The sequence below is a fragment of the Sycon ciliatum genome, chromosome 13 (assembly GCF_964019385.1).
Source record: "Sycon ciliatum chromosome 13, ocSycCili1.1, whole genome shotgun sequence".
Classification (NCBI taxonomy): domain Eukaryota; kingdom Metazoa; phylum Porifera; class Calcarea; order Leucosolenida; family Sycettidae; genus Sycon; species Sycon ciliatum.
The window spans coordinates 15,961,448-15,977,610 of record NC_088655.1 but is presented as its reverse complement, the minus strand read 5'-3'; the positions used below and the strand labels follow the sequence as shown (position 1 = coordinate 15,977,610).

The 16,163-nt window shown below is 47.7% G+C and overlaps 3 protein-coding genes across 3 annotated transcripts in view; 2 read left to right on the top strand and 1 right to left on the bottom strand.

Annotated features, from left to right (window-relative positions):
- Positions 1-7,862: 7,862 nt before the first annotated feature.
- Positions 7,863-8,192, bottom strand: LOC135829213 (protein C10-like). Its single transcript, XM_065341619.1, has one exon. The coding sequence runs from the start codon at positions 8,190-8,192 to the stop codon at positions 7,863-7,865; it is 330 nt and encodes a 109-aa protein (XP_065197691.1).
- A 246-nt stretch (positions 8,193-8,438) lies between these two features.
- Positions 8,439-10,883, top strand: LOC135830147 (protein SAND-like). Its single transcript, XM_065342539.1, has one exon. The coding sequence runs from the start codon at positions 8,503-8,505 to the stop codon at positions 10,192-10,194; it is 1,692 nt and encodes a 563-aa protein (XP_065198611.1). The 5' UTR covers positions 8,439-8,502; the 3' UTR covers positions 10,195-10,883.
- Positions 10,884-11,135: 252 nt separating this feature from the next.
- LOC135830108 (phosphatidylserine lipase ABHD16A-like) overlaps positions 11,136-16,163 on the top strand; it is a 21,329-nt gene continuing 16,301 nt past the window's right edge. Inside the window, exon 1 of the mRNA XM_065342498.1 lies at positions 11,136-11,446. Coding sequence (XP_065198570.1) covers positions 11,366-11,446 — 81 coding nt within the window. The 5' untranslated portion in view covers positions 11,136-11,365. The remainder of the gene's footprint in view (positions 11,447-16,163) is intronic.

Here is a 16,163-nt window from a genome sequence, read left to right as displayed (position 1 = left end):
CAAAGGAGGTTGCAGCATGAAAATAACTTCTTCTAAAATAATATTACCATACTACCATGTCATTGGTAGTGATATTTAGTCAAGAAGGCAAGAATGGTCAGATTTTCTAAAAATGCTATTTTCAGAATTGGCCTAAAAATACCATGTTTTGATACCTATATTGTTTGGTAGGGGCCTAAAGTGCCTGGTGACACCATCAAAACTGTCCATTATCGGTTTCCTTGGGGCTCAAGGATCACAGAAAGCCACAAAAATCAATATGTCCATGGACAAAATGTTGCAGGCTGAACCATTTCACAATTCAGCACCCGATGGAAATTTCGGTACCCGTAATTTCGAAAAAGTGGCTCGCCAAGGGCAAAACCAAGACACAGTCTATCTTGTGTACCCAAGATACCTCCAAATGTGGTTCTTAAACACATGACGAAGAAAATACTTAGTATCCTCCTTCCAGGAGGCTTCTTTGGGTCAAAAACCAATTTGTTTTACCATTTTTTTGCCGAAAATCAAGAAATTGTACACTCACTAAATACACCAGAATACCTCTTATATGCCTGGTGACCCTACCTAAAAACTATACCAAATTGAAGAGGAGACATCACTCCACCATTCTATGCATAAAAAACAGGGTGTCCATGGACCTTTTATTTTTGCTTCTTTAGGTGGGAGCCTCCTTAAGAGCCTCCTGGTCGTTGCAATCTGATACATAATATACCTCGGTTGGGCGGCGCTTGGACCCGGTTGAAAATATAGTACAGGGTCATCTATGACCCGGTTGGTACTTTACACTTTCGAATGAGAGGACTTGACTATATGGCCTGTATATGTCAGATACTTCTTCTTTCATAATTTTCTAATTCCTGTCTCTTTTCTAAATGCGGCTTATCCATTCGCCTTTATTAGCGAGGTCAGACGCGTGACCAGTTCACGGACTTCGCTTGTCGCGCTTGGACCATCCCCGGCCCATTGAAAATCGATGATGTCATGGCACATAGGTTTTTACTCGATTTTTCGATTTTTACGGGAGGCATCAAAACTGACCTGCGTTTGATCTCCGCTTGTGCAGTCTCCTTGCTCTTTTTGGGCGATTTCAAGTTTCTAGTCCTTTGGTAAGGATATGGAGCAATGCCTCCACCCGTTCGCGCGGCGTCCAGACGTTTCTCTGTCGACGCGCTGTCTCTCGCTTTTTGCCAATATTCGAGGGCGGGTTTCGGTCCTTGCGCCTCTTGTTACGCCTTAGGTTGTTGCTGCATCGTGTTCAGCGCCCCCTAATCCTTCGGACTACCAAGTTTCATTGGCGTAACAAGAGGCGCACCGACGTTATGGCTCCCGACTGGTGTCACTGTCCAGCAAGGAGGATTGCTTTGGGAAGGCATGTGCACCAATCTAAAAAGCAACAGAAGCAAGCGAATCGCCATCAATCCGATTAAACTTCGCTTGCGTCTGGTGTGCAGCATTTTGTATCTATTCAGAAGCTTGTTGGTGATGAAGGTAAGGAGATGGCTACTTCAGTCCCGGTCCCAGGTACTGTTTCGGAAAGCTATGTCTTTCTTACAAAGTTTTGTCCAATTGTATGCATCATTTCAGAAATGGAAACTATTTCCAAATTTCCAATGCTGTCAGTGTTACTCAATCAAGGCAACACTACAAATAGTTGTCAGCCAAACATAACCTGTGTGAGAGAGAAAGTGAGGAACGTTCACTTTCACGCAGACCATGTCTCTAACAAAGTCTCTCTACTGTACTACTCCAGAACAAACAATACGTTCGAGCACAATTGTGTTTTCAAATTCCTGATCGTCTGCAGAAACTTGTCTTGAGAAAGCGCTTCTTCCGACATCATCCATCAACAGCAGCCACCGCTCCCGTTGCCACCAACTCGTCATTGGATCCCAAATATCTTACCATCACCGGTTCACAGCAAATAGTACATGCACTGGCGAAGTTGAAGACAATTGCACATTTCCCTTCTCTGCAGAGGAACAAACATTTTCTCTTCAGAAAGTAATAGTTTTCGGCTCGAGTGCTGCACGCAGCGGTGCCGCTAGCCGCTAGCATAGCGAAGTACACGCACGTGACACGCGAGATTACATCATGCACTCTCCGTCGCGACTTGGGACCCGAGTGCCGGGTGCCATTTTTCGAGCTCCCACGCGTACATTCGTCGCGACAAAAAAATCACGTAGTCGGGCTCCTTTCAACACCCATAACTCTCTTCCAGTTGCTCTAACCCAGCCCAAATTTTAGATTTGAACGCCTGAAGCTCTAAGCTTTCCGTAGATACCCAATTCGATAGGGTTTTCCAAAATTTAATTTTCGCCTGACCTCGCTACCTTTATATTATCATTGGCCTAGTTCCCATTTATTGTGCGAATTAAAATAAACCCACCAACCACTGGCAACCAGTTAAAGGGGCACTCCGGCTTCATTTTCGACGCCGAGTTTTCGATGCCAAGACGAAGGTAGGTGAAAGAGAAGACACCTCGAACAAGAACGAGTCTCCAGAAGCGATCGAGTCGAGCAGGAAGACGACTTTTGAATTTCGGCCGAGCGAGCGCTGATGACGTAATGAGGGATTAGCTTGCCAGTGGAAATGCATCTGCGCACATACATTTCAAACACTTTTTGGCCAATTTTCAATCGAAGAAGAGGTTGTTTGCTATGTTCTCCCAACGCCGTGAGCGATCCCGTCTTCTATACCCTTCCAGGTACCCTGAAGGTCCTCCAGAGGAGAATTTATCTCCATCAAAGCGTTGTTGATCCGCTAAATTCGTCTCGAGACATATTCACCCAGTGCAGTGCTGATAAATGTAGAATGTTGAATCTGTGATAATTGTCGACGATGGAGAGAGAGGCTGATAGCCGCTGTCGCAGGGAGAGTGAAGCTGCTGGAAGAAACAACAGGGAGCCCCTTTGTATCACCTGAACAACCAGACTTCAAAGCAGCTTGACCAAATCGGAGGGTGCCTCGTTGCTTATCGTGAATATTACACCGGCATGAATTACTACAAGTATACTGGTGAGTTTTATCTTGTTTCTGTTCGTATGCTAGTACCCTGGCCTGGAGTTCTCGTTAGCAAATTCCTATTCCCTGGCGTTTTCTAAACATTCCGTGTAGGACTGAATACGTGATCAAGTATTCCGATTTGGGTAAATGTGGAATTTGGACATGTATTTTATTAAAAAAATTCTTTTCCAAATAGAGCGTTTGTAGAGAAATGGTTGCCCAAATACAACAAAATTTATTCTGCAGTTCTACAACTAACTTGTACTGAAATCCAGTCGAAGTAAAAATGATTCTTCATGACAGTTGGGGTCAATGAAATCTGATCCAGGCATAACGAATGGTGACGCCTGCCACCCCGGGAACGAATGCCCATTTGGTGGGGGATACCAAAGTACTCGAAAGTAGTGCGTGTTTCAATGTGGCATGGAAGTTTTATATGATCTCTGGTCAATGCAACATACAATAGCCATCATGAATTGCAGGCCTCGAACGCAACTCCGACCAGAATTGGCAGTTCCCTAAGTTAGATGCTTTATAATTCCATGGCCCCAGCTGTAGTTATAGAGGGTTTTTTGCACATTATTCTTATAGTCGATAGGTTTATACTGATGGCCACAAACAACGGCAGTTCAAACTTCACTGATGTGTTCATGAGCTGAGAGATTTCTCTCCACTATTTCTGTTGTGCACACAGGTTTGTCCAATATGCATTGACCGTATTGGGTATGGTACCTGCTCTGAGAAGGGAATCGCTGGAGCCACAGTCCAACTATACAGGCTTTCAAGAAACAGAGAGGAGCCATCTTTGCAAGCTGATACCTGATGTGTACCGACAGAATTCTCGCGAGATACCTTACAGACTACGCCTGGTGTATACTTCATAGTACTCCTTCGACTACTGTCTAGAATCAAGTCGACTGAAGCAAGTTCAAACAACTCTGGCTTCAAACGAGCCGTCGATTAGACAAACAAAACATTCTCTCATATACTAGAGCACTCTGACAACTCACGACCTATTCCTAACGATTGCCACCGCTTATAAATATGTAGAGTACTGATTGGAATGTGCTCACAATCTCAACAATCCAGTGCTATAATTATTTGAACTATGTGTTCCTTCCATAAATGTTGTATCCACATATAATCCACAGTGCTGCAAAGTTTCAGAGTTCTCAGGGTGTCAAACAAAATTATTTCAAATACAGTGAAATAGTTCGTGGACATTATAGCGTAACTTGTAGTTCCCTGGTCCTTTTCTTTGCTATAAATTAATCCTTTGCTCTCTAGCCACCGGTGAGTCCAACAGTGAAATTGTTAGTTCATATGTATGTGGGTATGTGGGGGGGGGGGGGGGGTGAACATATTTCTAACGGGACCTGCAACTGTAATACCACAGTACAGTAGATAGCAAATATGTAGAAAACAGAAATGCATGTTCCCATCATTGTACATGGACGGGCGCAGCAGGCCGAAGCTATCAGCCAGAACAGGATTTACAATCGCCTAGAGATACTTGAACTTTTCCGGTATTCTCCGTGAGCTGTCCCATTCCACAATGGTTCATGCCACCATTATTTCTGGTAGTATCCATGTGCATAATTCCAAGAACATCTCGGATTCTTCAACAATTTGTGCCACGGCAAAAGACAACGCTTGACTCGGTCACTGGGGCTGTCAAACTTCACATCACAAATGAACTTCAATTTCTCATCTGGTTCAAGTATATGTACTGCCATGACTTGACCATGTTTCATCCACAGCTGGGCGAAGATTGTGGCGTTGAATTCCATAGCGCACCTTCTTGCTGCCATGCAGGAATATGTTGAGAGAAGTGAACATATTTTTACTAAAAAAACAACAGCCACTGAAGAGGATAGCATTAGCAATAGCCTTGGGTGAATTTCCTGCAGGTACACGTTGTTGGTAGGTCTACTGGTCGGTCTCCATATCGTCAAGTTCAGAAATCACCTGTACTACACATCTTGTAGAAGGGATCCTGATCGAAAAATTTTCTGATCATAAAATTCACTAAACTGAGGGCGAGACAAATAGTCAGTACTCCCCGATTCCGTCTAGCTGCTTTGATCAAGTGATGCTAACAAGCTCCCCGTTGTTACTTCCAGCAGCTTCACTTTCCCTGCGACAGCGGCTATCAACCTTTCTGTCCATCGTCGACAATTATCACAGATTCAACATTCTACATTTGTCAGCACTGCACTGGGTGAATATGTCTCGAGACGAATTTAGCGGATCAACAACGCTTTGCTGGAGATAAATTCTCCTCTGGAGGACCTTCAGGGTACCTGGAAGGGTATAGAAGACGGGATCGCTCACGACGTTGAGAGAACATAGAAAACAACCTCCTCTTCGATTGAAAATTGGCCAAAAAGTATGTGAAATGTATGTGCGCAGATGCATTTCCACTGGCAAGCTAATCCCTCATTACGTCATCAGCGCTCGCTCGGCCGAAATTCAAAAGTCGTCTTCCTGCTCGACTCGATCGCTTCTGGAGACTCGTTCTTGTTCGAGGGGTCTTCTCTTTCACCAACCTTCGTCTTGGCATCGAAAACTCGGCGTCGAAAATGAAGCCGGAGTGCCCCTTTAAAGCATGTGACTCGGCTGGTGAGACAGCGCCAGGTACATGTGTACCCGGCTCCGACCTGGTTGAATTTTTAACGGCCTCTTTTACGGGCAAAATAAAGTCATGTAGACGTGAAAAAATTGAGATACCATGAAAGGTAAAATAGATACCCGGTTGAAATGGTTGGGCCAGGTACACGTGTACCCGGCTGTCCTACAATCCTCCTTTTTTTGTGTAGTGGACACCTGGCCATGGCTCTGTACATTTGCATGCACAATAAAAAAAAACATTTTTGCGGTCGGGTGAAAAAAGACGGTCGGTCGGGTGACCCGAAACAACGAATTAAGGGTGCGTTCTTAAATCCTCTCGGAAAAGTTGGAGACTCTCCGAAAAGTTCGAGAGCTGTTCTTATATCCTCTCCGAATTTTAGGAGGCTCTCCAAAGCTCACGAGCTATGGTAAAGCTAGACTTGGGTGGAGAGCAAAGGATTATTATAAGAAGAAGACCAAGGAACTATAAGTTACGCTATACCAAGAGTACATGTACTCTTGGCTATACCGGTCAACTAACACCACCAGTATTTTACAATCAGCTCATGCGATAACATTGCACGACACTGACCAACTATAATCATGTTATTTCTAACTTAGAACATTCCATTTCCAAGCTGGAAGCTAGGCTGTTGGAGTGCGCATCCAGGATGTGCTAGAGCTGATTGCCAGTTAGGTGTAGAACGTCAGTACCGCTGGTCAGTGTCGCAATGTTATCGCATGAGCTGATTGTAAAGTACTGGTGCTGGTGGTGTTAGTGGACATCATAGCTGAACTTGTAGCTCCTTGATCTATTCATTGCTATCAGGTTCGGCCTCATTTTCTCTTGTGCTGCGCCGATGAGTCCACAAAGGACGAAACAGTTCTGTCCGCAGACTGAGTCCTCACTTTTCTTCTTATAAATATGCTAAAGCTGTATGATGTACAACGTGTACATTGTATGTCTGGCGTAGCCGATTAGTATGTTGCGTATATCACATAATGGGTGAGGCAGGTCAAGGCCAGCATAGTAGTGAGGGCCCCGATCGAGCGCACTCTTTGTTGATAATTTTTAAATTAAAAAAATAAATAAAACACTCCCAGTCCGAACAGAGATTGTGATGCCTAACAGGTTACACAGGGCATACATGTACTTCGAAATACATTTTGGACTAGAGGTACCCGTAGTGAAGCGCATTTGCCCATATCCGGGCACATGTGTAAGCAAACCCTCACATAAAAGTGCATGGGCGCATGCGTGTGACCAATCAACCTACAATCACGAATATGAACTGTGCTCACAACCACATGCTACTGGCTAGTTGCTTCCTGCATGGTTTTGCCGTGCGGGCTATGTGCTACGTATACAAGTGCAGCTGTAATGCACTGTACTGTGTGAATGCGCAAGATCCAATGCTCTTCCATCCGCCAACTCTGTAGCCGTATCTTCGCAGTGCATGTTTGATGTGCTGCTGTTGCTTCTCGTTGGGATTTATTCGGTGGTGGTGATGTGTGGGTACAAGCCAGTGTGGAGTGTCATTTCTAGCCACCTAGATCACCGATGCATCACATGCTACAGTATGGTCCCAGCACCAAAAGTATCACGCTGAAACATGTACAGATCAACAAGGAGTAACGCAAAATCCGTACAACCTTGACTCACTGCACTTGGAAAAAAGGATGAAATCAATATCACGTTGCACGTTGTAGCGTACATTCAAGAATGAAGCAGAGCAACACAATGCTGGCATTTAGGAGCTAAATCAGCTGCACTATGCTTCCACAACAATGACAACAGGCGCACACAGCACTGGCAGCGCATGACAAGACAATTTCTCGTGCAAATGAGTACATTGCCGTCATTAGCACAGCCAGACTGTTTGAAGCACTCAAACAAGCATGTGCCCATACGAGCACGCTATTAAATCTTACCAGCAGCCACTATTGACGTTGATGAAGAGCTCCCGCCAGGCAACTGCATCGTCATTGTTCCACAGGATTGTAGCAGGTGTGTATGCGTGTGTGCTGTAATATGCAGCACGCTGTTCGCATTTTTAGCATTACCAATACGACAGTGGCAACGTCCACAGTCTCACTGCCATCCTTGTAGCATTGGCATTAGACACGGCTCTCGGGCAGGAAAGATCCATGGCTCACCTGGTGTAACTGCACGAGTGCGTGTGGCACCCTGTGAAAGCGTCTCTGTGATCGAGTGCACACTGGATGTGGTCCTACAGCCCAATAGCTAACTTGGCAGAAACTTGGCTCTCAGTGTAGCAGACAGCTCCTGAATCTCGGCGTCAACAGCTTCATACTGTTTCACAATCACCATGAATCGCATCACACCAGCTTGGTCAGCGGTGAAGCCGTATTTTGCGATAACATCTTTCTCGATGTCCAGCACGATCGGTGTCAGCAGCATGAGGCGCTTCATCGGATCATCGCCAGCTAGTGTAAGACCGGCTTCGACTCTTGCCAAGTTCTCTGGCTGCTGCAGCGCAGTTACGACGTCACGCAAGGCCTGCTTGCAAGTGGCTTGGTCGAGGCTGATTTCGGCTTGGCCCCCAGCTTCCATTGCTCCTGGATGGATGATGAACTCTTATGAAGACGTAGATCTCGACCTCCTTCACCCAGGCCAGCTCAACAAAACATACACCAAGGCAAAAAATTTAATATGACAGGACAAACGTCTGCATGCACGGAGTTTTTTTCTGGCAATAAATGACGTCAGATCACTCCTACAATCATTTCAGGTGACATCACGATGAGCTCCCCAGTAAAAATGTTTTGCGCTTTTTGTTGTGTGTTTCAAAAAATATTTTTACGTCTTCAAGCTGTACAGGAACGTTGGGAACCCTGTTCTTCTTCGAGCACGAGGCTGGAAGATGGCGGACGAAGGTGAAGGAGATGTTGCTGGTGGCAGCAGAGTTGTGTTTGGGGATGACCTCGACAACAATGACCCCTACGATGAGTACATGGAGATTAAGGTGGGGAGTGGAAGCGATTCGTCGCCCTTGAATGTATCGGCCCTGACTGCAGGGGTAGAAGATGTAGGATTACGCGGAGACGAGCAGGCTCCAGGAGCTGAGGATGGCGTTGTGCCTGAAAGCCCAGAGAGCTCCAGTGCAGCAGAGGTGACCAAATCCGCGGAGCACAAGACTCTGGAGCGTCGTGTATCGAAGGCTGATGAGACAGAGGCGGATGAGGCCTTGCAGGCTCGCAAGAAATCGCAAGCCAATCTTGGGCCTGTCAGGGACCATTCAGAGGAGGACGTTCACCATCCGAACTGGATCTGTCACAGGAAGCATGTGTTCATTTTATCCGAAGCCGGCAAGCCCATCTATTCGCGCTATGGCAATGAGGACAAGCTGGCTACGATCATGGGTGTTATGCAGGCCCTGGTGTCTTTTGTACAGGATGACAAAGACACGCTACGCTGGATGATAGCAGGCGATCATAAGTTTGTGTTTATCTGCAAGCACCACATGGTGTTGGTGACGGTGGCCAACTCTGGCGAGTCCCCGCAGCAGCTAGCCCTGCAGCTGAATTACACGTGCAGCCAGATCCTCAGCGTGCTCACGCTGTCGCAACTGAACCGCATCTTCCAGCAGCGGCGTAACTACGACCTGCGGCGTCTGCTGTCCGGCACGGAGAAGTTCATCGACAACCTGTGGAACCTGATGGATGAAGAGCCGAGCTTCATCCTGGGTGCCGTGCGCTGCTTGCCGCTGCCGAGCTCTGTACGCGACACGATCGGCCACATCCTGCAGGGTGCGCGCGTGCCTGAGCTCGTGTTTGCACTGCTCGTCGTGGACAATCAGCTGGTGACGCTGCTACGCCCGAAGCGCTACAGCCTGCACCCGAGCGACCTTCACTTGATCTTCAATCTGGTGGATGCGTCGATGTCGTTCCGCACCGGCGAATCGTGGATGCCAATTTGCCTGCCCAAGTTTGACAACGCCGGCTACTTGCATGCGCACGTCAGTTACATTGAGGATGAGGAGAGCACGGTGGAGGCGCCAGGCATACAGCTCAAGTCGGGGGCGTCCACGTCGGTGCCGCCGCAGAGTTTCGGCGCCTGCCTGCTGTTGCTGTCGACGGACCGCAACGCGTTCTTTGCGCTGTCCAAGTGCCGCGCCACCGTGGAGCAGAAGATGCTCAAGCACAACTGCATCAAGGCAATCGCCGAGGCGGTGGGACGGCGCGCCGCCTATCGCATCGCTCAGACCGACATCAGCGACCTGCTGCACTTCATGTACAAGTCGAAGGTGACGCATCAGTACACGTCACCGCGCCTAGAGGCGCCCTACATGACCCCGGCCGACCGGCAGCGCCTGATCGCTCTCTACCAGTACCTGCATCACCGCATGCACTCGCAAGCCAGGCCGCTGCGCATCATCTACCACGTCACGCAGCAGGAGGCTGTACTCGGCTGGATTACCAGTCACTTCGAGCTGTACGCCACCTTCAGCCCACTCGTCACCAAACCGGTAGCGATCAGTGCTTTGAACAAGCTCTTGCGCTGGATCAAGCACGAGGAAGATCGCTTGTTCATTCTGAATCCTCAGATGTACTGACGCGTGATCTCAGGTCCCTATTTCCGGAATTCCCTATTCCTATACCGTCAACTTTGGCAATCCATCTGCATCCAGCTAACAACAAGTCACTATTTATATGTGTATACAGGTTTTTCTTCATTTTGATTCGACCAAAACGTGACCCGGGACTTCACCTGCACAGCGATCAAGTCCTCTGTCACAATTCTTCCGTTTTAGCCTGTAGACAAACGTCCTTTTTAACAGTTTGTTAGCACGATTTTCTACTCTCTTTTTCCTTTTTCTTCGATCGACCTGCCTCGCATTTTCACGAATCTGCACGTCCAGGCCACAACGTTCTGGCTGGCTGCCTATTGCACATAGCTCATTTGATTGTCCGTGTTAGCTGTTGTTGGTTACCGTTGCCCCCCTTTCAGCAGTTTGTATCTTATTCTGAATGCGCCGGCGCATTGATGTTTCTATTTCTCGGTATCTCTCCGTGTTGTGTTGTCGTCGTCGTTGTGTCGTCGTCGTTTTGTCGTCTCTGTATGTAATGCTTTTTGTATGGCGTATGTAGTCATTATGTTGTGCAGCGGGAATTATTGCTGCACTTGTCTGGAATACTCTGCAATCAGTTTTGCTTCCTGTCCCTGCTTCTTCGGGTTTGTTTTGTGCTATTTCGACGATTGCAAGCTTGAGAAACATGAGAGTGCGTTGCTTGTCTGTCTTCACTTGCATCTGTCGGTGTGGACGAGTACCAGTCATATGTGTGTACGTGTCTGTCTGTCTGTCTGTCTGTCTGTCTGCCTGTCTGTGCGTGGTGTGTGTGTGCTGTGCGGTGTGTGAGTTCATGCACCTGACTGACAAAGTGACAAGAGGCCGAGGCAGTCATGTGCATGACGTCATCGTTACTGCTGAGCCTAGCCGGCCGGGTCGACCGGTCAAGAGAAAAATTCATAATGATTTTTTCAAAGTTGTTTCCACATGTACAATTAGATTTTATCCTAACTTCTAATCGCTGAGTGGAATCTCTCCTTCATCTTTCACTGCACTCCTTGCCTTCAGAGCGCCTCTGTGTGCCCGTATACGCCAAGTTATCTAGCTTGAAGTACCTATCTCCAGGCTCCCTGTCCAACTGTGTTTCCTGATTGCAGCAACGATACGAATTACTGAGTCTGTTCAAGAGACATTGATTTGTTGGCTTATCTGAGCAATGGACGCAGTGAGAACATTCTACCGCAGTATATTTGGGCCTCGCCTGCTTCAAATATTCAGCTATGCGAGTACCCACCAGGTCAGTGTGTTGCATTATCGTTGATGCGTTGAACAATTTTGACGAAACAAGACTTTTTCCTGAATCCATTCACATTGAAACAGGCTTGATTGCAATCAATACTTCCGAGGTATTTTATGCAAAGTTGGTAGAAATAATTGATGGTGCGTTTTCAAGGAGGCTGCTGTATTCTCCTTGCCTGGACAGAATGGGTGGGGTTTTGCACGACAAATGGCACTCCATCATGATTTCTCAGGCACTGGGCAAATTGGGAGCAAAAGTTTTGATAGGTGCTGGCTAGGGAGTCTTGGTGATGTAGATCACAGTCGTGTTAGGAGACAGCAGTTTATCATAAGTATGGTATGTGAGTGTACTTGGCAAGTAGCTAAAAGAACGCCTGAGATGGAAAGGAATTTGCGAGTGGTTCTGTAAAATGAAAAAAAGATCTCGGCGTCGTTCATGTACTGTCTACACAGCACAGGAGTGGAGCAAGGCTAGTGTAGGAACTGCGTCCCACGATACTAGAATGCACTCTCAGTCTCACAGCTGTCATAGAAAACACATTCTTGCTCACCAGTCTCTCAAACAACAACATCGTCACGTGCGCATGCGTAAAATCCCGCATGCGCACACTGACTCAGAACATAGCGGCGAAGGGTGTCTTTTAACGTAGCGCTGTTTGGGTGCCCCTCATGAGCTAGCTTCAAAAGCGGCTGTTGCAAAGCCGATGGGATAACAACTCGGCTGTCCAAAAGAAGAATTCCTTTTGCGACGGTCAGCTGGCTTCGCATCATGAAGAATGGTTCCTCAGCAGGCAAGATGTCCCGTCATGCACCGGTGAGGACCCGGCGGACTATTGCAGCCAATAATGGATCGTCAGCAGTAGCAGCCTCGAGATCGGCTTCACAAACTGGCGCTTCTGACAAGACCATGCCGACGAATTCGCGCATGGATCTATCCTCCTCTGGTGACGCCTCCGCAGATGCTAGGGGGGGGGGGGGCACGTGACAAAGCGTCGGTAACACACATGGTCTGGCCAGGTGTGAAGCTGAGTTGGTAGTCAAAGGGCAGCAGAGCCAATAGCCATCGTTGAAGACGTGACGGAACTTCATCAAACGACTTCTTGACAATGTGTGCCGTTGGATTTGCGAGCAGGCACGATGGGAGAAACCCACTCTGTTGCCCCATTGACAGGCTCGATTATGTCCGCTTTACATAGCCGCTCCAATTCGGCTGCGATGTCATCTCGAACTGAGAATGCTGGGCGACGAAATGGCACTGCTGGAGGGGTTGCATCTGGATTGACACGGATGTTGACAGGTGCTGCGTTGACAACGTTCGCTGTGTCCGTCTCCACCATCTGCAGCAAGCCTAGCTGGAAAATGATGTCCTGGCTGAACAGTGCCAGTTTCCCCTCGGGGACCACAAAGCAACGGCATGCTGTTTGACGTGAATTCCCCGCCACAGTGATGTCCGCCATTCCGAGAGTGGGGACCTCCGAGCCATCGTACGCACAGAGACGACGGTCGCAAGCACTGTCTGGCGTGACCACGTCGGTGGGGCAGATGGTGCGCATTGCATTTGTGTCTAGTAATCCTGACACCGGCTTGCCATTCACAGACAGGGTAACCAGGAACCGCTCATCATGGGCTGACTTGCTGAGTGGCTTCATCAGGTATATTAAGTCATCCGTTGCGCACATGTTGGCTGACTCTTTCTCCCTGCACGCATTCGCCTGGCCAGGTCGGCTCCCATCCTGACGACGACCACGCCGTGACAAACACACCTTGGAGAAATGTCCCATCTTTCCGCAGTTGCATTTCTTTCCAGCTGCCGGACAGTGGGCCATTCCGGGAGTATGCTGCTCCCCACAATATTTGCAGTTGACTGGTGACGAACTTGAGTGAGTGCTAACACGATTGACGGACGCACCACTGGGAATGGAGTCCTCCGTGGGGCGAAACCCAAACTTCCCCGGCTGGTCGTAGAGCTTGGACTCTGAATAAGAGAGTTCCATGCTGACTCCTTTACGGATGGCAGTCGCCAACGTAAGGTTTGGATCTGCCAACAGCTCCCGACGAATTTCAATATTGGCCAAACCAGCGATAAACTGGTCACGAATCTGCGAGTCCACAATGGAATCATTGGTGGTAGAATCGAACTCGCATGCCTCGACAGTAGTCCTCAGGCCGGCGGCAAATGCGGCGAGGGACTCCGCAGGCTGCTGTTTCCTCATGCGGAACTTATGGCGTTCGAGAAGGCACTGAACGAAGTGTCAGCCTACGAATACAACTTCAGTGCAACAACGTGCCCTTTCTGCTTACACAAAGCAGGCTTATGAATACGTATACAAACTGCCTCAAGGACTTTCAACTGTTGGACATAACGCGCACGATGAATTTGATATTTGAAAATATCAGCTAGAAAAGGTTGTTGATTAATTAGAATTAATCTTTTTGGTTTTACGCTTTTCTGTATGCCTCCTGTTTTCAAACCACTTGCGTATCCTCTGCGAGTCACAGTTCATCTGTTTTGCAATCTTGTCATACCAATCATCTTTTGGATACTGATTGTCGACGCAGCCTTGTTGAAGAATTTGAAGCGCGTTTTTGTCAAAGTGTCTCCTTCCAGTACTACTCTTCTGACAGCTGGTAACAGCGACTTCCTCATCCTCTATCCACTTTAGAATGTGTTCACAGAGAGATTCACGCGGCTGAGAGTTACGATTTTCGAAGTGATGGATTTTTGACCAAGTGTATTGGGTTTTAAATCGAGAGTTCAGTTGCTCGCTGACTACTCGAGTGCTCATATTTCTCTCTAACCGTCTATTTTTGAAACGGTTTGCCAAATCTGTTACTCCTTGAAGAGATGGTGAAACCTCGTCGTCATGGGTATCATAGTCGTTCTCCGAGTCTTCGCTATTAGCTGCATATTGAGAGGAATTACTTTCCTCTGAACTACTGAACTACTTCCAGAATAACTATCAGAGGAGCACACCCTGTTCGGTGACTTTTTCTCCAATGAATCGCTTTCAAAGTCACTAGCAGACGCAAAACCCTGTGTTGACGTGGTCTTGATCGATGGCCTTTGATCAGCCCAGCTGCCCACTGGTACAGCGTCATGTTCCGAGAAGCTGCTGGATGCCACACCGTGAGACGAACTATTACAAGATGATTTACTGGTTAGCGGGATACACATATCCTGTTGGTTGGTCTCTGACGATGCATCCGTATCTTTGCATTGCACCTCCTCTTCCCTTGCATAAGCAAGATCTTCATTGAAATATGCGCTCACGGGGTCTGGCGATGGATCATCCTGCTGTACACGCTGTTGATCTCCGGAAAATCCATATTTGATTCCTTCCGGTTTTTGAACTGATTTCACCTTCTTGCCCGACGAAGTCCGCTGAATCTTGCGAGGTAAATCAGTATCATCTTCAGAGGATGATTCCGACGCGTGTGCAGACGAGTAGTGCTCCAAAACATATTCTGTGCCCTCCTTCTCCAGAATGTTATTGGCTTCAGTGCCAATTACGGCCGGGTGTGGACTGCTCGAAGAAGACAGTTCATCTCCTTTTTGAGCACTGGTTTGACCGGAACGTTGATGTTCCAGAGTGCGTTTTCTCTTGTGCGTGGCTTTTAAGTCTTCAGTTGCACTTCCAACAATGAACACAACCAAGAAGGACCACTAGACAGTATGCTTTGAAACTGGAGCTTCGCGAGCACCGTACAATAAACTTGATTCGTGTTGAACAAAACACCTTACTGAAGAAAAGTGGCTTCTTCTCGAAAAGATGTTTGTTTTAGACTACAGGTACCTTTGATTACTTCCAATAGTGTTAGGTTATCAGTTCACACGTTGATAGTAAAATGACACAACACACAGGGGATTCTATAGACTGCCTTATTGGGCTTGATTTTCTTCATTGGCTGATGATCTCATACTGACCAACCACCACAATCTCAATCCCTTGACAAGACATGCAGAATCCCTGGATTTCTCTCAAAATCCCTGGATGGCACAGAAACTAGTGAAAAGAGTTTTCCCGCCAAAAAACGTTCGACTCTGCAGCTCTGCACACAGCATGCTATAATTATTATCGCTAGCACAGTTCATATCGACTCTGTACGTAGTGCAGTTTGATCAGTCGGCGCCCGCCTGTCTTTGTCAGTGCAGATCTTGCAGGCCCGCCTGTCACTTTGTCAGCGCAGATCTTGCAGGCTAGGCATGGTCAGGTCTTGAAAGTGCTGTGCACAGTTCGAAGTGCGAATGAGCACCGTACATACCTTTGAAAAAGTTCAAAAAACCGGGACATTCGGGGCGAATCCATGGAGTTTTCAGGAAAATCCTGTATCAGACAGAACTGTGGTTTTTCCGGGAGTTTGCTTGAAATCCCCGGGACCCCGGGAGGAGTGTTGATTTTCCGGGATTTTCCCGGGAAAAACGGGAGGGTTGGCCAGTATGTGATCTCAGCGCTAATTGTGACACTCAGGTGGCTGACCATACCACACTAAAATACCTTCCGACGGCCCTAAATTGACACTTCACATGAGCTTTCGTGATTTTAAACACAACACTGGCCTGGGGGCACAAAGTTGAGTTTCTCATGACTTTTCGCATAGACCGCCACTCACCGGTGGAAGATAGCCATTGACCGTGCACATACAAGGTTGTCTGGGCAGGGGCCGACTGCGACCACCATAGCTGCCTCGCTTGTCCGCGCGTGTCGTCTGTGCGA